A 20,668-nucleotide genomic window follows, 5' to 3' on the forward strand; every position below is an offset into this window, starting at 1 on the left:
GCATGCCTTGTTTGATTAACAAGGCATGCCTCAGTTGATTTCGTGGGTCGTAACGTATAATTTATCTACTGCACGAAACCTGTGGAAATAATGGCCTCGCTTTGAAAGGAAATTGATTGTTCCTTCAATTGAGTGCATTATAAATCTCTCTTCATTTCCGAAATGCAAACGGAAACCTATCACTTTTTTCATATCCCGAAATACCTTTTATTTTATATTATCGTGCAGTTAGTAAAATGTGAATTTCAAAGGTGGAGTTTCTATTTGGCTCATTTGTGATGAAGCCTTAATTTTGTGAGTGATCTTTATTTGTTTTTTTCGGTCGAAGTGTAATTTGTTCAGTCGTAATGTGTACGAAAATCTTCACCTCTGTTTATTGTTTGGTGAAAAAAATCAAATCAAAAGGAAATTCTCTGCCTGTCGGTAAACAGAGAATGCTTCAAAGAGAGACGAGATCCATTCATATTTTCCCATTTGTATTTTTTGTCTAGTTTCCCTTATCTTTTTCTTGTTATCGGTCAAGAAAGAGTTCATGTCTCTCAATCCATGGTCGTATTTTCCTCTGTACTGAGTTCTCCCGTCTCTTTGAGAAATGAGGTCATTATGGTGGCGTTCAATTTCATGCCCTGGAACATAGTGTACTCGTTAGTAAATACCCTAGGTATGGCAGGATGCAATACTGAGCCAAGCTTTGCCTTTTATGGAGCTGTTAACGTGGATATTTTCCAATTGAACCTCCTTATTATTCTATATCAGCTTTTTTGTGTAAAAACTAAAAATATCTACTTTTTCCTCTTTGCCAGAAAACTTCAATGATATTACGCTTGTGATGTTTTTAACACTTAACTATTTGCTCCAATTAAATTAAAAAAGAAGAACTTTGTGCTTTCATATTAATATTTATTCACGACCATGGTTTCAACGTTAGACGTCATCATCACCTGATGATGATGACGTCAAACGTTGATCAGGTGATGATGACGTCTAACGTTGAAACCATGGTCGTGAATAAATATTAATGTGAAAGCACAAAGTTCTTCTTTTTTAATTTAATTACGAATCGCTTTCACCAAGTTACGCCTCAAACAATCTATTTGCTCCAATTTACTATGCCTAAATAATGCGAAAAAATTATTCGTGGTTTGAAGGTTTTTTTCTATTTTTATAGTATAACTATTCTAACAGAGTTGATCATCATGCTTTTGTTAACAATGTAATAATTTGAACCCTCCCAACTGCAATGATCGATATGATATTTGTTTTATATTGCAATGTACTGCTAAGTGCAGAATTAAATATATGATATGTCAGGGTGGAAGTTTGAAAAGCTATTCTGCAGATGACTATGTATCTATTCGCAGTAAAATTACTTGCCTTTTCAAGTCCTTGGTAAGCAGTCGAACGAGGCCATGTACGTAATTAACTGTCCGCTAAGGTGTACGTACACAATTTATTATCGTAGAAAAATTTTCCTTGCCTCATTCCGCGTATTTCCCGTCATTATTAGTAAATATATCTGTGGAAAATACTCGTTAGGCATTGATTACTCTTACGTGGTATTTTCCATGCTTTGAGGGCGATTGTGCTTCATAATACACGATTATCACTCCGAAGGCCTATGGTAAGTGTACCTAGGAAATGGCCAACGAGTACAAGGAACTCCCGATAGAGCGGAAACATATCATTTCCTTGAGGCGATTGTGGATTCTCAGAAAGAGTTATTGGACAAAAATTCTTGGTTTCAAATTTTTTTATAGTCGAAAATATCGGGTAAAATATTTTTAACAGGAGATGGTGTATTGGCCCTTTTAACGTATTTTTTTAAAAACTTTTTAATCGAAATAAATATCTTCTGAACAGCTGAACAATAAAATAAACAGCATGTAATTTGAACTGTTGTCATTTTTTATTAGATTATTTTGTAAATAAAGGCTTTTAGAGACGAAAACTGACAGTAAGTTTAGTCTTTATATGGAAAATTTGCTTTAGTGTAAAATCAAAATTGAATAAACCCTTGCTAAGTAGGTTTGCTATTCAAACAGTTGCTTTGTAATCATAAAATGTTTTTCGAATTTAAAAAGATGGTGTGGATATAAATTAGGAGTTTTAATTCAAGTCCAAACCAATGATATGTTAAGTTACAAATGTTTTTAAGTGTGAAAAAAATATCCCAAACGTGAAAAAATGTCTTAATAAGGCTATTTTGAAACTATGAAGTTGGGAAATGTGAGACACTTGTTCAGAGCCTTACAATTACAGAATATTGAAATAAAGTACCATTTTTCAGGGTAAATATTTTGCTCGTAATTAAAATTACCTTAGATGGCTGAAATATTTTACCCCATTACATTCCACAACAATAATTGAGGGCAAGAGCAGCGATATTTTATTTCAATTACCCATTAACAGAAAGGAGTTATCGGCAAAAATTCTTAGTATCAATTTTTTTCTAATCGAAAATATCGGTTGAAATATTTACAACGCCGGGTAAAGAGGAAATGTTCAGTGCAGCGCGTGCATGAGTTATCACCGCGGCTACTGTAGTCCCGGTATACTTTAAACTAGTCTAGAGCGAACACCCCTTGTGTTCTATGTCCGGGCCTGCTCTCCGGCTGTGGCGCTGTGCGCACGATTTGGACTGCTTGTGGCATCATATGCTCAGCAGTCCAGCAACATCTTGTCATGTTGTGTCCGAAAATATCCACTGGGAAGAATGACGCCTCGGTAGCTTAATTGGCTAAAGCACTCGACCGGAAATTGGGGGATCCGGGTTCGAATCCCTCTTACAATTCAAGCCTAGTTTTCAAATCGTTGGAAAAGAAAGTTGAGATCCAGATGGAGTGAGCTAGGGAGGGAATGGGTTCTTCCTCCGGAGTTGGAGACGGCCAACCATCTTTTCACTCTGCAAACTGTCACTCATCTAGCAAGAAGCTCCAGAGAAGCTTCTTGTCGGTATATTTTGCTTTTTTCATCATGTAAAAAATTATCAATTTTAATTGTCAAAGAATATAGCTTTTCCGGTAACGTTTTTTCCCACTTTGCAGGGTGTCAAAAGTTCAGCTAATAACTAAATCAGATTCGAAAACAGGCATGAATGTTAAGAATTGGTCCACAATATCATATCAAAATCAATGAAAATGAAATAATTCAGAAGGAGACTGGGAAAACATCAGACATCGCTAGTGAACAAAAACATTTCCTCTCACAGGATCAAAATTTTCAGCGAAAATCATGAATACCGTATTTACCCTTAAAAGCCGCACACCTTTTTTCTGGAAGTGCCAGTAAAAAAATGGGGGTGTGCAGCTTAAACGAATCCTCCAAATTTAATGTATCGTTCCATTTCCCCTCAAATTCTTAACGTTTATTTCTCCAGAGTTTAGCATTGAAACTAGGAAACCTTCGAAGGAATTATATTTCTAACATTATTTAACGTTATAAATCATGGAAACATAAATTTATCGATTAAGCAACGAATTGCAAGTTCCTATATGAGACTGCACCCAAAAAGCATTAGGAGGTTTTTTTCCTCACCAGCCGGCCCAAAAATGTAAAAATGAAGATTTACAAATACATACCCAACGCTTCTTTCTTGGCACAATTTTTACTACTTTTAGTCATTAATTCTGCAGTCTCAGCAGCTTGTTTAGCATTGTTAACTCCAAGATTTTCTATTTCAGCAACTATTCCTTCAATTTCTTAGTGTTTTTTAGGAAACTTTCATTACAAGGAAAATTTCAAGGCGAATGATTTTTTTCTCTGTGGATCTTTCGCACGATTGTGCATTGCGGGTGACTCCCGTATAAGTTATCACCGCGGCTAGTCCCGGTATACTTTAAAATTTACAGTTAATACCTATAAGTTTGCAGAGCCTAATTTGAATGCTGCGTTTCAATCCTGGTCGTATGCGTATAATCCTGAAATCGCTTTTGTTTACTATTGATTGATGTTTACCATTGATACGTTTACAGATAAGACCTATAAGTATGCAGAGCCTAATTTGAATTTTGCGTTTCAATCATAGTCGTATCCGCATAAGCCTCAAATCGCTCTTGTTTTATATTGATTATTATTTATTTATTTATTATTATATTGTACAAGTTACAAGTTGGCTATTTGCCAGTTGGTAACAGTTTATACAAAATAAAAAAACAAAAATATTGTAAATGAAAAATACATCACCAAAATGAAACCAGATAGTGAATATTTAAAAATAAATAGGCTTTGCGCACTCTTCCATTGCATTCCTCCATCTAATGCATTGATATTAATTTTCCAATATAAATCCTTTACACTTCTAGAAAATCCTTACGTTGTTAGGGTAGGGCTTAAACAGTTCTGCAGGGAGTCTATTCCATTTCGTAACCGTCCTGTTGAGGCACGAGAATTTCTTTACGTTAGTCCTTTGTGGCCGGCATTTCATCTTGTATTCGTGATCATTCCTACCAATACAGGGTATTCAATCTTCTTCCGTAGTTCCCCCATGCCTTTTCCCCTTTCAGTGTGCGGAAGAGTGCGCAAAGCCTATTTATTTTTCTTCTCCGTCCTAGTGTGCCCCATCCCAGTACTTCCAGCATTTTACTGACACTTTGGGTCTTTTCATGTTTCCCCATTACGTACTTTGCTGCCTTTCTTTGCACCTTCTCGATGGATTCTGTTTGTCCCTTTCCGCACTGGTGACGCGTACTCTAAAATCGGTCGGATTAGTATCTTATACGCCCTTTCCTTTGTAGCACGATCGCTTTCCTTTAGATTCCTCATCACCCAATGTAACATTTTAAACGCCTTTTTGATTGATGTTGCGTTTAAGGATGTTCGCTTTCGAGTGCGGTCCCAGACGTACGGATGCATGCCTGCAGCGGCGGCGGCGGCAGCACCCTTGCGCGTATCGCATGACCCCCGGGCCCCACGCCCAGTCGCCCGTCTTTCCACGGGGTCGATCGAGGGCTGTGCGGATGGGCGGAGGGATAAAAAAAAAGAAAAACTCTTCTTCTGAAAGAAGCCCTTTGTTTCCCCTCCCCACCACTCACTATGCGAGGAACGTTCCCTCTGTGCCTCCAAAAGTTTACTTGCTCTTTTCAAATAGCTACTTTGTGATTATTGGTTCGTTATTATTCCTTTTATTGCATTCTAATGATATCACCACCGCTATATGTAGTAAAGTTCGACATTCCGCGGACGATGCAGTGGAGTTATGTGATATAAACACCGAGTTTTTCTACCTTGTCAAGTTAACTATAATCCAAGGCATCTTTTCCTCTCATAAACTCCCTACTGTAAACCAATTCATCTCGTAGCTAGTCAATAATTTTAAGTCAAGACTCGGGGCAACTAATAACACATAATGAAAAGGATTATAAATGCTTAGAATTAGGATCCATCAATTACAACAAAATATACACTGCCTCCTCAGACAACACTTCTTCCTATGTCTTTTCTTTTTCTATTTTTAACGTATTCAACTGTTTAGTAGCATGGAAAATGATCGATAACATTATTTAAAAAGGAAAATAAGAACAAAATACACAGTTTTATAAAATCTGTTTAAAAATTAACCTTCCCATTTCCAATGTGAAATCACCAATTTAGTATGTAAATTACTGCTATCGAAAGCAAAAAGTTACCGAGGGAGCGCAAACTGATGCGTACAAAAATCATCTTACTAAAAACTGGTTGGTTGTAATGAACTTGCGGCGCGTCAAATAATGTGAGTCTATTACTAGCTAGTAGTTTTATTTGCTTGGTAGCTAGTTCGTTTCCTTAGCACTTTCCTAGTTTCTGGTCCGACCTAGTATTGTTTTCCTGAATGCTTGGCAAGTGTCCGACAATCAGATTATAGCCAAGATCAAAACTGTTAATTACTGATTTAACAATGAAACAATTTGTTACTGAGCTATGGCAACGCAAACATTTTGTTGGATGCACGTTGCAGTTTCCATGACAACGCTGAATAGCGTAATTTGCAGCGACAGAAGGGATCTGAAACTTGTGGTGATTGTGCTTGAAATACGCTTCATTCACTTTATGCTATTAGAGTTTCGAGAGCGGTGCCTTATATTTACAAAACGGTTAACCTGAACATTTCGGTGGACTCAATCAGGGGCGCCGACTTATAAAAAATATTGGGGGGCCCATATCGGAGGTCTTGCCCCGGGAAGAGGTTAAATTCAAAGTGTGTCGCAGCACAGAAACACTACCATGATTGACACCACTTGATTCAGTTAACCTGCTTAACCTTATAATTATTTGTTTCAACACACATTGTTGAATTTATTTTAAAAGGTAACTATCGTCAAACATGGGAAATAAAAATAACAAATATATTTATGTGATTTCACAAAGCATAATATAACTTAATTATTTTCTTGAATTATTGAGGGGGCTCCGCACCCCCAAACGAATCTTTGAGGGGGCTCGGGCCCCCTCAGGCCCCATGGAGTCGGCGCCACTGGACTCAATCATCCTCACCTGTGTCAAGCCTCCATTGTTGTAGCTACTTGCATCGGGAGTTGAAATGTCTCCGGTTATTCGGAGTCCATTGTAAAAATAAGCCAACATTCTTTTAGTGGCTAGCGTAAAAGGAAACGAAACCTATCTGAAGCAAAATCAGCTTAAGTTTCAGATCCCTTCCATCACTGGGCAATACGCTATTCAGCGTTTTCATGGTAACTACGAATTGCATCCAATCAGTGATTTCGTGGTGCCGGTACGCGCCGGAACGTCGTTCCGGTATTGGTTAAGAAAAGGTATGATAATCAAATGACACTTTTATCAATTTAGGTGCTTCAAATTTTTTATATATGCATTCGTAACCGAAACAAAAATTATTCTAAAGAATGCAGACGTAACTTGTAATAAAAAAACACAGAGTAATATTTCACTTTTAAAAATGTAAAGGAAATTGCGTTCCGACACTGCTAATTTTGCCGTGACATCACTCCATCCAATAAAATGTTTGCGGTGCTGCAGCTCAGTTACTAAGGAGTCGCGACCCCTTGTTTACATGACAAAAAATGCTTAAAATTGTACCCCTTATCAACTCCTGAAGGATTGCATATTCCTCCTGGAACAACCCGTATATATAGAGCTACATTTTTAGAATCTAAAGTAAATTGAATTCACCACATTGAGTCGACCTACGGAAATTTCTCCCTCCGATATCGGACGATTTCCGAGGTAAACTTTTCCACGAGTCGGCAAACACCGGCTTGACACCGCACATGACGCCTCAATGCAACCTCCTACGCCACCCACACCAGACCAGACTCGGAAAAACATCGCCTCCTTTCCCCGAAACACCCGAACGGGCACTGCTAAGACTTCGGTGACGTAACAGCTGGTGATATGGCGCCGTAGGATTCCGAGTTCGTCCGGCGAAGAGTCAGATAGCATGCGTCCGACATACCGACCGACGAAAGCCCTCCTTACTGCATTGTTTTGAGGGCGAGTCGGGAAAATGGTCGTATGCCGTAAGGTTGTCGTGTTTCTTTCTCCTGCCACTCCGAAAATCTGTGATTTGGTGCGCTGATTTTGCAGAAAACTCATTATGGAACATAAGAATGGAGGGGATGTTGAAGTCAACGCGACAGGAAACCCGGAAGGGTGAGTTTGTATTTATTTTTTTCGTCTGCACGCTTACTTAATATTAAGGTTTTTTTTTCGTCTGAATTTTGCGTTCGTTTTGCACTTCCCATGATTTAAACTAACGGATAGACCACAATAACGATCATTTGAAAATGGATTATCGAATTAATTTCTGTTGACGATGGTCAAGTATAACAGTTGGTATATTTTGTTGATGGTTGTACACTGCCCATGCTTGTATATTTTCACTGCTTTTACATTACCGATAGCCTTTGCGTCGATGGCTTTAGATTAACCAGGGTAGTCTATTTAAAGGAAATTGATATTGTTTGATCATCAGTCATCCTTTTCATGCCCTCTATCACTGCCTTGAGCAGTTAATATAATTATTTTTATTGACAATATAACCACATGTCGCAGCGATTCATTGGCAATTGAAATTTGATGAAAATCAAGCATACATATGTCGTCGGCTACCACTGAACGCCACCATTGAACCGTATAATTCTAAACATCATTGATGAATCGGTTTTATTTGCACTGAGGAATCTTTATAAACATCGTTCTTTCTTTCTGCTGTCCTGCTGTCGAAATTTGTCAAACATTTGTTCGAATGCGTTTGAGTTCTGACGCACCCACAACCCGGTTTGCACGCATATGACAATTATACGAAGAGGCGTAGAGTCACATGTAATTTCACGGGTGCATTAATTTTCATAGCTAGAATTTGCACTCACCGTAAACAAGAGTGTTCTAAGTACATCCTGGGCTTGCATTAGAGTATGTGAAGGCAGAATATGATGAGTTTTCTCTCGAAATGAATCGGTACCCGTAGGTCTGCAGAAAGACTTGTGATTCCATAGAAGAATTCACATTTTCCGGTGGCATCGAACCATGACTCTCATGTTGAAAGGTCACTTTACTGACAACCACTACAACTTGATTCTCTGTAGGCGTAGTCTCGTCGAATTACTCTACCTGTTCATGCATTTTTCTGTGGCCACGTGCATTCTCTGCGAGTCAAGTAGATTCAGAGTGAGTGCGTATTAGTAGGGAGATGACTTGGAATATTTTTTACGTGTTGAAGGTTGAGTAATCTGTGTTGTAACGTTTTCAAATATCCACTACTAACTTAACAAATAATTTCAGTATAATTCAAAAACAAGCTCTATATTTTGAAACTTGGGAGCAAAAAACAACATCAAAAAGCCACCATGACTATCACAATCCCATTTATATTATCCGTACTACCACTCACTGAACCACCGCCATGAACTGCACCAGTGTGGATCTTGAGTTCTGCCGTATCCCTTTCCTCCCGTTCTCTTCTCCTCTCGTAGGCGCCTCCTTTTCTCTGCGTTCTCTTCCTCTCCCTGCCGATCTTGAATTCTGCCGTATCTCTTCCTCCGCTCTCTCAATACACCGCTACTTTAGTCTTTCTCCCGATCTTTCTTTATAACACGTCTACCTCCTCCTTCTCTCCATACACGACTCTCCCTTTTCCGTTCACAACAATCTCCCCGTCCCTCACTATCATTGATAGTTTTAAATTATTTACAAACAACATGGTGGCTTGTTTACATTATGTTACAGTGTGCTCAGCAACGTCCATTAAATTGAGGTACCAATTAGCCTGCAGAAGAGTAAGCGCTTTCAGAATTACAAATCAGCTACAACTAAATGGAATGCTTTCTCTTGATAAGCGTCCTTATTCAATGTCTCGCTTTGGAAATGAATTATTTGAGCCGGTTCTTAATAATTCAAGGTTATGTTATCCTGAATGTCTGGTTTTCAAGTTTATCCGTAAGGGCTGTTAAAATACTTCTTCCGTGTTAATTCTCAATTTTTAAAGCATTCTCCATTTTATTTCGAGGTCAATGGTTAATGAGTTTTTTTCAATTTCTGAGCGTGTGTTTTTCTCCATCATATTTAGAGTTTTTTTTTAATTATGTGTAATCTTCTTTTGTCCAAGACTTCCTTCTACATTATTCAAATTCTACAGCAATGAACTCGTTCGTTTCGCATTGTTCAAGAGGACTACGTGTTTTTTTGTTTTGTTTCTTGAGGACCTTTATGGCAGAAAGTTCTAGTCCATATCAAATGAATGCAATAATGCGTCATGGCTTTGATCATTATCAGTCAGGAAGTATGATATGCTCCCATTCAACTCTTTGAGTTTTCATCAACTTTAAGCTTGCGTTTCTTGGGTTAGCTTTTCAATGATTCCTTCGTGGAATCGATTTAATTTTCATTCATTGTTTAATGGTCATCCATAACTGTTTTCAAGGGAAATACGTGGTATTGCATGCGTTATTCAAGGTATCTCCTTAGAGTTATTTCCATTTACTTTTTATTTGAAAACTGTCTTTTTGATATCCTTGGTGTAGTATCGCATGTAAATTTTAAAATCAGTATTTTTCTCCATATATTGGATGGCATTATCAATAACCTATACTCATTAACATCTTCCTCATTTCCTTGAAATACGGAAAGTATCCGTTCTTGTTTACCATGGAAATTCCCGAACTCCGTCATCTGCTGTTTTTACCACCATCTTCGAAGTTTGAATTGGCATGCCGCAGCTGTGCCCATACGATAGTCCGACACCTCCGAATATCTATTTCATCTTAAACTGTTTTTACATCCCGCTGTTTTCGTCTGCAGTTTCCGATTACTTGGAAAATTGGTTATTCTCACTTTCAATGAGTTATGCTTTTTAATATCCTTCAAATATATCCGGCAATTTTAAAAATTAGAAGGAAAGTATAAAAAAAGAAATGCTGGTAAGCTTCACCTTCTACTGAGAAATTGCGTTTTGTTTTTTATTACTCCTTTAATATTTCGCCTCCTCACTATTTCAAAATTATGAAAATACTATTCAGAATTTAACTTTGTCAGAAAAATCTTATAAGGTATGTTTATGCTGGAGTGTTACATAAATAATTATGAATTTATGAATTCGAGCGTTTTAAGTATACCGGGACTAGCCACGGTGATAACTTTTACGAGAGTCACCCGCAATGCACAAATTGTGCGAAAAATCCGCACATTTTTTTCACAAATTTTCGCACAATTAGAGCGTTCTCCATAAATGTGTTTCTGCTTCTTCTTGCTATTATATATAATGTACTTGCTATCTTCTTTTCATAAAAACTAGTAGGTACCAATTAAGTATTCATTTTTAAAATAAACTTTCCTACGTGGTAACAATTTTTCTGGATATGAGCGTATTGGAAATATTGATGATTACTATATTTATCTCAGAATAGCTCTTAAAAATTGAGCCATCAGCCGTTTGAGTTTTCATGCTACAATTATCAATTCTGATCCGGAATTTTCAAACAAGAAATGATGGTAAGCTTCACCTTATGCCGAGAAATTGCGTTGTTTTTTTTGTATCTATCCCTTTTAGAACAACGGACTGAAACCCATCTATTCATTTGCATACATTCTAGGTTACATGACTGGCAGAAAGTAATTTTGGGACATGGCGAAGTTTGTAATGGTTGGGAGTAAATATTTTTGCGCTGGAAGCAAGGTATCGCTTCGGTTATGGTCTCATTTCAATCTATTTCGGGAGGGCATATTCGCGAGATCTGGAGTTAGCAAAGTATTTTATTTTTGGAAGACCAATGCATCGGATGGCGCAAGATATGGTAGCCTTTCGAAAAATAGCTATCCTCTGAAAGTATTTGTTCATGCGCTCATTTTTTGGTTCCCTCCGGCCGATGATGAGTGTCCAAGCGTGATTTTCTCTTCGTTCGACTCTAGTCATAAATACGCTGCATCATCGCGCGCTATCGAAAGGAACACGTAACGTTCTAGGAAGCGGTGCATCATTTCCTGGGTTATGTGGGGCATTTGTTTTGTGTAGTGAATTCGAAAACAGTTTATACCGAGAATTTTAGTCATAGATTTGGCTGAAGGATTTAAAGAACTCAAGTGTAACAAACGCAAGATTTCGAGGTTCCTCGACCACAGCTGAAGCGATGCGTTCTCAGCAGTGATAGGCAGTGGCGTAGCAAGGGGGGAGGTCCGGGGGGTCCAGATTCCCCCCCGTAATATAAAAATACAGTTATTTTCCTTCATAAAAGAAAATAAAATATTTTTAAATATCATGATTCGAAAAACATTTCTTTAACAAATGCTTTTTTTATAATGAAAGTTGTTAAAATATATAGCTCAATAACAGCGTATACGACGCATGAAGGATACTTATCAAGGAATGAATTTTGGAGGAAAGCTTATATATTAAAGAATGCCTAAAATTTTGTGGAGGATGTTTTTATCGAGATCGTTTTTAATAAAAATTGTTTTCAAAAAGTTGGTCGGTATTTTTTAACGGTTAAATTTCATTTTTGAGCCCTGCGTGCCTTTATTAATTTAAGCAACCATAAGGACTAGCTTGAAAAAATAAAACTACATAATGCCGATACATGTTCCTCCCGATAAATTCGATGATAAAATAAAAAATATAGAAAATAATGGATTGCTACATGTACAGACAGCTTTTAAGGTACAATCTCATGGGTGTATAGTGTATACGCTACTGTACTAAAATCAAATGAGTTAGGACTATGGCAGTGGCGTAGCGAAGGGGGTGGTTTGGGGGGTCCAGACTCCCCCCCCCCCATCCCCGACGAGAATATAAAAATACAGTTATTTTCCTTCATAAAAGAAAACGAAATATTGAAAAATAATAAATTTACAAAATATTTGTTTAGCAAATGAAGGTTTTTCGATCATGAAAGGTGTTAAAATTAGTTTAAAACCCATTACTTAGTACTCTGTTTTTCAAAACTTTTCCCCCGCTGGTTTAGGAACCCTAAATTAAAAATGATAATAAATTAACTAAACTCGCTGATTTATTAATGAAATTAATGGTTTAATAAACTTATGTTGCATTTTAAACATTCTTTAGTCTTATTTCTTTCATTTCAACGTTTGTTTATGCCCATATGGAGGATAGTTCGCCTAATTGGGGCAGCCGCTTAAGTGGGGCAAAGTGCACAAGTCCTGATATGACCCAATTAACCGGAATCTACTGTATTAAGTTGTTGCGTGTCAGTGTCTCAGCAGCACTTTTGCAAGGGTCTATCTCAGTCGTACCAAATGCTACAGGGATGAGGTCTGGTGCTACACGCACATTTTTGTTATGATCCCCGCGCTATTTCTCGGCATTGTGTGAAGTTACGGGCATAAAAATTCAAAAACAGGCCAAAAACAGCGTTTCCACTAAACGGGAGGCAAACACTAGCAAGCCACAATTAATGCCAGTCTCCCCACTACAGTGGTTCTCCTATGCAAAATTCCAGCAAAGGAGTGTCAGGCACTAGCGTGTCTAGGGTAGTTTCCTTCATCAAAGAAAACGAAAGGCATTGATTGCGATTCGTTACCCACCATTAGTGTACTCATAATATAAAAACTATTTGGTTTTAGTAATCCCAGTTCAGACGAATGGCAACGGTCATTTTTAACCTCATTTGAAAAAGGCCAGATTGGCGCCCATGCGATGCGACTCCACGTGACGTCACAGGGACCTAGTTTCTATACGAGTAGATAGGAGTTTTACATCGTCTGAGATTACCAATGCATGCATGAGGCAAAGAGCTTAGGGAAACATGTCTTAATAATCACTATTAAAACTGCCTAAGGTCGGAAAGTTTCCTTCGTTTGATAAGGTATTAATAATCCTTATTTAAGCCAAGCGCTACCTGCTAGCTGGGTACTCTGCTACCTGCTAGCAGCCTGCATCGTATCAGCGCTCAAAGTCTCGCCCCATGGTCAAATCACAATGCGACAGCGGGAACCAGAAAAACGTCACACGGTCTTTTCCCATCATTCATACTTATCCGACGCGTTTTCGCGCGCTTGGAAATTTTCACTTTTCATTTCATCGCGAAAAATAGATGTCGTCATTGAAAAATCTGAAAGCGTGATACGTACTCCAGGAGTAATAATTGATTTAGGCAAAAAAATATTAGGAAACCACCCTATTAATCCCACGTCCCCCAAACCCCCCGTGACCGTTTCTCGCAATTGACCAATGATTCTCATGATTGGGCCATGACAAATAACAAGGTAATAATCGTTAGACCAGTACGGTCAACCTGGGTGCATTACACGTAGATTGGCTCTGCTAGTTCGAAAGTATTGAATATTTTGGAGCACATCTGAATTGTAAAATTCATATGTGACATTTCAAAAATTGAAATTTTCAAAAAAAAAAATATTTTTAAGATGCAGATGCCTGTCATATTGCCAATATAGGTACGGTGCCTTATAGCTGACTTTTGTCTTGCTTTATCTCAGATTGTATTAATTCCATTGCAATCGTTTTTACGGAAAAATGAATATGATATCACATGTGCACGTTTTCTTTTAATTAGAAGCCATGGAAATCTTTGTGCTTTTCGTACTTCCAGCAATCAAAGATGTGTGCAATAATCATGAAATTGTTCATAAAGAAATCGATTCTTAAATGATGTTTGAATTCCGAAAATAAAATTCGAATCGCTTGTCTTTTTTTTTCGATTTCTTACCGTTTCACTCCTCCTCCACCACCTTACACCACCTTTCAATCCTCAATTGGGTAAGATTAGGGAAAATTCCTCCCCATATTTAAATTACATATTTTTCTTCTACATGAAAATTTAAAAAAAATATTTTTTTGAAATTTAACTCGTGAAAATATTTTTACTGCCCGAGTTGGCGCGGAATTCCTCTCATGTCGTTTGACAGGGATCTTCTTTAACATTAGAGAAATCCGTGGCTTAATTTATCTGGTTGATCAAAGTCAAGGATTAAAAAAGACTTGATTGCTAGGCAGCCTGGTTCATTCAGAGCAAGGTCCTCTCATTGTTGGGGAATAGCCGGGGGCGTCTCTAAATGAACGACGTCAGTCCCAACTTTAAGCGAACTGAGCATGTAACTTCTCAAAATCGGGTCGCTCCGCAAGTGCTGCCGGCTCGCGTCAATTAAATCCTTCGCTGCCAACTTTTTTTTTCGTAACTAGCTAGGTCACTGGCGCTCGGAAATGGTCTTTATTTTTTTGGATGGTTCCACTGTCCTTTGTTATTTTATTTCCCTGTTTTTTGGTGAAACGATTCAGCCTTTTTACGGCTTTTCATTTCCTCTCGGGCAGCGACAGAATTGTCTTTTTGAGAGAAATTGTTGAGTGTGAAGCGGTCGGAATAAAAAGAAAACATAAACGGAATATCGCAGGGTTTTTGTGAACGGATTTTTCTTTTGAAACGTCGCCAGATTTAACATTTTCGTCTTTCAAACCCTCCCATTCCTAGCCCAGTTCATTTAAAAGGCTTACTCTCTACGCTTGGCTCCAAGCCAGAAGTTATGACCCCCTCTGTAGTTCGTTTGGCCTGATATCCACTGCGAGTGTCCTTCCTCCCAGCAAAATCCTTATCGCGGCCTTATCCTCTGGTCAATCCATTTCCCTTTCTTTTCGTCCATACATCCTCGTGGAGTGCAAAAATAGATTGGATTCGGGATTTCCTCGACGCATCAAAACTTGACCTTGGTGTTGACATTTATCAGCATGATGAATCAAAATAGGGCGTTCCTTTTAGATCTTATTGTTATTTTTAAAATGCCAACGTGTATCCGTCGTCATAGGTTCGTCACTTTACCCTCGTGCAGTGAGTAAAACAAATGAAAATCTTCACTTTCGCTCGGAGTTAACGAGTAAGTTTGAAAGGATTTTTACTGTGGTACCTACATAAATACATCGGTTACGCCCTCTTTTTCAGACATTTGCATGAAAATCAACACGAAGGGTTATAATAGGGCGTTCCTTTAGATCTTACAGGTATTTTTATTCCTGTATTTTTATTTTTAAAATTTCGACGTCTATCCGTCGTCATAGGTTCGTCTATTTACGCTTCTTGCACATTAAACGTTTTCGCCCGCGCGGGAAAAAAAAACCGCACGGCCCTTTTTCTATTACTCAACTGAAGAAGTTTGCGAGACCTTTCACATTTTACGATTAAAACACGGGCACGGTTTTTAGCCTCATTGTAGCCGTCCAGTGTCACTGGGGCCACACGGCTACCGTATCGTCTTTCTGCTTAGCGATCCACGTAAACAAATGCAAACTTTCTCACTAATCGGTTTCAGTCGTTCGGGAGCTGTCTCCAGTACTGTTGGTACCAATCTTTTTGTACGGTTAAAATCCTTAAGCATGAAAAGCAGCTAGCCACGGCTTAAACTCGTGCGGTTTTTCCTCGTAGAGTGTGTAAAACAAATGTAAATCTTCACCTTCTCTCGGACTTAATGAGTAAGTTCGAAAGGTTTTTTTGCACAGTAGTACGTACTTACGTAATTACAAGGGTTACGCCATTTTTTCGGTATTAACGAGATCATTAACATGATGCATCAAAGTAGGGCGTTCCTTTTATCTGCTATTTTTATTTTTCAAATCCCGATATCTATCCGTCGTCATGGGCCACCATGGTCATGGGTTCGTCGGTTTACCCTCGTGTTGTCCAAAGCAAATGGATATCTTCAGCTTCGCTTGGAGGTAATGAGTGAATTCGAAAGGTTTTTTACTATAGTTACTTACGAAAGAACAAGGATTACACGCCCTCTTTTTCCGGAATTGGCGTGGATAAGTGTCTCAAAGTTCTGATTTTACTGCACCGAAATGTGTTAAATTAATTATACTTATATTCGTAATGATAGATACTTTTCCTTGATGGTATTTGAATTCCATTCAAGTTTTACGAAAGTTATTATCATAAGTTTTGGAATGACAAGTGGACTTTTTATTGATAAAATCTGGAAATAAAGGCAAACCGGCCTTTGTTCATTCTGTTTTTTATCAAAAATGTATAATATGGACCTTATCAGGGACTGCTTGAGGCACCAAGAAAAGAACTTGTCCCATTGAGTTCCTTGAATGGAAGAATCATGTATGCCAGTGGCTTAGTATTGGGTCGACTCTGCTCTCACCTATCACACTAACCTTTGGGGTTGAACATGCTGACTGGAGTTAAATAGCTCCATATCCCCATATCGAGCCAGAGCCTATCATTATCATCACCGGTCAACAATCCTTGGAGTATCTAATAAAATATTAACGTGTCCCTTTAGTGAATGGAAAAATGAATTATAAATCTTGGATTACTTTGCGCATTTATTGAGGCTTAATCGTTGATATATTCGTTCAACTTGATTCTCAAATAAAAATATAATGAATTTAGGGGATATAAGTTCACTTTTACCCGAACTGTTTTTTAAGCTATTACCGCTACATCACCACTAAGATGTTCATTAATGTCAAAATCATATCGACTTGCACGTTACCTCCGAGTTTGCGAAGCTAGAAACCTTGTTTTAGATTAAATATGAAACATTTCTCTACGGTGCACGCGAAAACAATCGCGAATCCATGATGATAGATCGGCCTCGGCATTTATAAAATGAAATAGAGCGAAAAAATAGATCAGTTTTATGCATGTTCCATCCAGTGACGTAGCGAAGGGGGTGGGTCCGGGGGATCCGCATTCCCCCGAAATATAAAAGCACACTTACTTGGCATCACAAAGGAAAACAAAATATTGAAAAATCATGAATTTACAAAATATTTCTTTAAAAAATGAAATTTTTCGGTTATGAAAGGTGTTAAAATGAGTTAAAAACCCTCTACTCAGTACCCTGTTTTTCAAAAATCCCCCACCCTCCCGGTTTTGGACCCCCCGAACAAAATTCCTGACTACGCCACTGGTCCCATCTCAAAGTCAAAAGTCGTCGACCCCTCTTTCCCTTATGTATATTTTCTTTTGGCCATATCCTAACCGCATTTCCACGTCATCAGTATTTTCCGAGAACGTCAAGGGAAACCACAGAAGAAGTTGGGATGGAAATCTCATTGGACAGGGTTATATTTCGTAACGTGGGTTTCAAAGCGTGGGAGCCGATTTTTTTATTGGATGATGGTCTCTATTTTTATACATATTCCTTACGTTTCTGAGAGGATGGAAACTCTTTTGACTTATGATGTTTCCAACTTTATTTTTATCACTTCATTTTTCATGTATGCTCGCTAAAATTCTATTCTGCTATGCGTCTCAGAAATTGAAATATCGCCAATACTCTCTCAACGTTTTATAGAAGTGGCGTTGAAATTGTAATTTTTCATTTAAATCTTCCACTTGCTGTGACCGAAGCTATAGGCAACGATCATATCGAAATTAATTCCGTTATTCAAAATTTAATTTCAAATCTTATGTTTATTGTTAAATTGAAACATTCCCGCAAATAATTTATCAGAAAATGGACACACAGTGGTGGATCTATGGTTGGGGGGGTTTGGGGGCTATGTAAGCCCCCCCCCCCCTTGGGTATCCAATGTACACTAGATAGTATGGTAATATTTTCCGACCCCCACTACTGCTGGAATTTTAACCCCCACTTAGCTCTTGCCCCTATCCTGGATCCGCCACTGTGAACACGTAAACATTTTTAATTCGTGAACTAAAGATAACAGAAGGAAAGATGCAACATGGCGAAGGATTTGATGCTTTCCCGGCGAATGCTGTTGATGAAATCTTCACGGGAAATCGGCCGGGTAAGGATGGACATTGCTGCCAACGTTTCGATGGCCTTCTCTGCCATCGTCTTCTGACGCCATGGCCTTTCCAGACGCATTTGCTGTTGAGTATCATCAAATAATTCCTGAAATCGCATGAGTTAGGCAATTACTCACTGTTACGTGGCTTCTTTTGTTTGAAATGGTTTACCGTGGTAATTCCGTATTTATTTGCGATGAATAATAAATTGCGATGAAAATAAAACTACATACATAATTCGATTTATTTTGCTATGCTTTAGAGACGAACAGGATATGCCTATGGAAAGTTACAATCCAAGATGTGTGGAGCAAGATATAATATTTTAATTTAATGCTGAAAGAATGACTAAATATTTACTACTTAAGGCTTGTCAGAATAAACAAGTACTTCAGGAAATATTTTCGGATTGAAATCAAGGTAGAACTCGACGCTTTGAATTGATAGAATTTATAGCTAATTGGGTATAGTGATCTTGATCTGCTTCAAAATTATGGAAAGAAACTTCTAAATACTTTTCAGAGAGGTATAATTTGTAAATGGTGTATCAGTTTGAATCTCGTCTGCTTTTATGCGTAAAGTTTGAGAGGTGATTTTTTTACTTGAATTTTTTTAAGTCGCAGAAATCGTAATTTTCTCGCGGACCATGGCATACATATGGTTTATGGAAGGATCAGTTTATCATTCGCTAAAACTAAGGAGGCATCGCACTTTCGTTTAAATTTGTAGCACTGTTTATATTGTCATTTTGTGTTGTGTAATGGTTGTTGTTGTTTTTAATCTATTAATCATTTTTTTCATGTATCTATTGAGACAGACTACTTAAACATTGTCATCACCGGGCTTTCAAATCCCGTAAAATGTCTCCGCTTAAAAACAAAAGGGCTGTAGAGAAAAAATATATATTTTTAAAATATTTCATATATATATACTTTAAATTGGCTTAATACAGAGAAGATAGTTGACTGGTCTAAATATTCCAGTAACTCCTCATCACGCAATTGTTACCTTTAGATTGATTTACTAACTATTGATAGTGAGGATCTTAGACCTCACTGTCGGTCGATCTATTTCCGGAGATCGTTCCATGTACCCTACATGAATTCTATGAGCTCCACGCTAATTGCTTCATCCACCTATAGGCGTGTTTTTAGAGCCATTCAAAAGATATATAATGGCTCATACTTTTGGAGCGTCGCCAAGTAGAAGCAGAAGGAGAGATTATCCTACCCCGAGTTTAGTCTTGTGAATGCAACCAGCTGTCTTCCAATCTTCATACCTTTTTTTTATTCCTGGATCCTCCCACTCGTCGCATTGTTACCCGCTAGCGGGAGAACCAGGGCACATATTTGCTTTCGTGGTGAAATTGGCGAGGGGATGAGGAGGACTGGTTCGTCACGCAGGGGTGGAAGGGATAAAAAAAATAACCCTTTTTTCTCCAATGGCGCAGAAACCCTGAGAGGCTGGAAATAATAATAATTTCGCCATTGATTTCTTTGCCGTTGCGATGATTAGTGAGAATTCTGTCTCGTTCCCTTCACGGCGTGCTGGTAGGAAGAAATATAAAAATATATATTCGCAGGATCGGCGTGGAAAAGAGAGGGGATGAATTAGGGAAGGAAAATTATTTCCGCGTCGAGTTGTCCGTTTCCCACTCCAATTGTGCCTCATTCCTTATCCTTGAGGTCCTTATCCTTACTTGAACTCCTCCGATACTTGCCTATGGAAACGATACTTCCGATACTTTTTGGTATCGGCGGTTTTTTACGAGGGCCATTTTTTCAAGCTCCAATAGCTCATCAAAAACACTGTAAAAGCGACAGGCGGGTACTGCGCAGGTAGGGCAACTGCGCGTCATCCGAACCACACTTCCAAGTCATTTCTGACCGTAAGTTGTTAGTTTAAGGTTAGTTGCAATCTCATTAACTACACTGTCTCGTCTGATTCTCCCGCCAAGTGTGCACTGGGGACAGCGACAGCCAGAAAGCTCACCAAATTGCTTCAGTATTGGCATGTCTTGATCGTCACTTTAGCATTGACTGGATATGTCAATAAAAGATAACGTTTTTAATGCATCGTGTCTATAGATAAGACGGATTAAATACGGCATGAATACTCATGAATCAAAGCAAAAATAGCAACGATGGATGCACCAAAAATCACCAGGCAAAGAAAGAAAATTCAGGCGATCCTTCCGACAAACGAACAGGTTATGCTTTCGTGTTTTGGTTCAAAAAGATGCGTTGCTCGTGGATTTCATGCAGCCGATGTCAGTTTTAATGCAGCTGCCTCCTGTGAAACATTACGTCCATTCCCATTCAAAGCATAAGCAGAGACATACTGACTTTTGGAAGTGTTCTGATCCATGACAACGTCCGTCATCTCTGCGCTGATTCAGCCCAACTGCTACTTGAGCAATTTCAATGGGACATTTTCGATCACCCGCCGTACAATGCCGACCTAGTGCCGTGTGATTTCCATCTTTACGCTGTAATAAT

General features: G+C 38.3%; 1 protein-coding gene across 3 annotated transcripts in view; it reads left to right on the forward strand.

The window, feature by feature from the left end:
* The window catches only part of LOC124160570 (phosphatidylcholine:ceramide cholinephosphotransferase 2-like), a 479,802-nt gene that overhangs the window by 370,537 nt on the left and 88,597 nt on the right, over positions 1-20,668 (forward strand). The window contains exon 1 of one of the 3 annotated variants that reach the window (XM_046536444.1): positions 7,432-7,602. The exons of the other annotated variants lie outside the window; for them this stretch is intronic. Coding sequence (XP_046392400.1) covers positions 7,547-7,602 — 56 coding nt within the window. The 5' untranslated portion in view covers positions 7,432-7,546. Of the gene's footprint in view, positions 1-7,431; positions 7,603-20,668 lie in introns of those variants that run through there. 3 annotated transcript variants of the gene reach the window in all.

Source organism: Ischnura elegans, chromosome 6 (genome assembly GCF_921293095.1).
Source record: "Ischnura elegans chromosome 6, ioIscEleg1.1, whole genome shotgun sequence".
NCBI lineage: Eukaryota > Metazoa > Arthropoda > Insecta > Odonata > Coenagrionidae > Ischnura > Ischnura elegans.